Genomic DNA, 1,344 nt, shown 5'->3' with positions numbered 1-1,344 from the left:
TATCTGGAAGCTGTCTGAACTCAGTCCTTTCAGATTTTTATGAAAGTCTCATTATGTGGACATGATTGATTAAATACTTAGCTATTGATAATTAGCTCAATCTTGAGTCCCTCTTCTCTCCCTAGAGATTCAGGGATGGAGCAGAAGGTTCCAACCCTCTAATTATGTCTTGGTCTTTCCTGTGACTAGCTCCCATCCTGCAGCTACCTAGGGGTTGCCACCCATCAATTGACTCACTGGCACACAAAAAGACATCACTTTGGAGATTCCAAAGATTTTAAGAGTTGTATAATGGGGACAGACCAAATACATTATTTTACAATATCACAATACCTTAGAATATTAGACTACATCATTAATGAACATAAGGATCTATTTTCCTAAGTGTGACACAAATTATCATTGACTGAAAAATGACACAGTTACTATTATAAGAACATAACATTTAAAAGACTCTTTTTTTTTTTAATAGCCCAGAGGTCCTTTATTTATTTTTTTAACACCTACTATGCCATGAATTCATAGGGAATAGGTTCCAGCAGCTCAGGCTCCTTCCCATTGGTTCTCACAAAGTGTGCTTCTCTGGGTGGAGCAGGCTGGCGCTTTAGTTGAACCCAGGTACCTTTCTCTTTGGCTTCTTTCTTTTTCTGATCATTTTCCTTCACGCGTTTCAGGAAGATATCTCGGCTCTTAGAGTGCTTAATGTGCTCAATACGCACATTAATTCTTTTGGCAAGAATCTTGCCCTTAACTTGTTTGTTTACAACAATGCCAACAGCATGCTGGGTAACATTGTAGACTCTTCCAGTTTTGCCATGGTAACACTTGTGGGGCATTCCTTTTTGAACAGTATCTATTCCCTTGATGTCTACAATATCACCTTTCTTATAGATTCGCATATATGTGGCCAAAGGAACAACTCCATGTTTTCTAAAAGGCCTAGAGAACATATATTGCATATATTGGGTGCCTCTCCTCTTTCCCTTTGTGTTCGTCATTTTGGCGAATTACTGGAAGATGGCGGTTCCGGCCGAAAGGCTAAAAGACTCTTTTCCAACATTACCTTCAATGGCTGAAATCATAGAATCTTGAAACTGGAAGGCACCTTAAAATTTCACAACTCAATGTTTTATTGTTTGAATTACATGGACAAAGTGATTCTGTCAGTTTTTTCCAAGCTGACATAAAGAAAAATGACAACCAGAAAGGAATGTCACACAAATAGCTTATTTTTGGAGAAGAGCTATCATGCCCTGGATACTCCTTTTAAGGTTTGTCCCTGTCCAAGAGCAGAGGGAAAAAAATTCAAACAAAAATTCACATTACCTTGTGTTACTGTCAGAA

General features: G+C 38.2%; 1 protein-coding gene across 1 annotated transcript; it reads right to left on the bottom strand.

Annotated features, from left to right (window-relative positions):
* Positions 1–462: 462 nt before the first annotated feature.
* On the bottom strand, positions 463–1,044 carry LOC100457432 (large ribosomal subunit protein eL21-like). The gene has a single exon (XM_054553622.2). The coding sequence runs from the start codon at positions 996–998 to the stop codon at positions 507–509; it is 492 nt and encodes a 163-aa protein (XP_054409597.1). The 5' UTR covers positions 999–1,044; the 3' UTR covers positions 463–506.
* Between the last annotated feature and the right edge of the window lie 300 nt (positions 1,045–1,344).

Source organism: Pongo abelii, chromosome 3 (genome assembly GCF_028885655.2).
Source record: "Pongo abelii isolate AG06213 chromosome 3, NHGRI_mPonAbe1-v2.0_pri, whole genome shotgun sequence".
NCBI classification, from domain to species: Eukaryota; Metazoa; Chordata; class Mammalia; order Primates; family Hominidae; genus Pongo; species Pongo abelii.
This window is presented reverse-complemented; position numbering and strand designations above follow the sequence as displayed.

Coding starts and splice junctions, on each gene's coding strand:
- LOC100457432 (XM_054553622.2), bottom strand. CDS start 998: ATGACGAACACAAAGGGAAAGAGGAGAGGCACCCAATATATGCAATAT.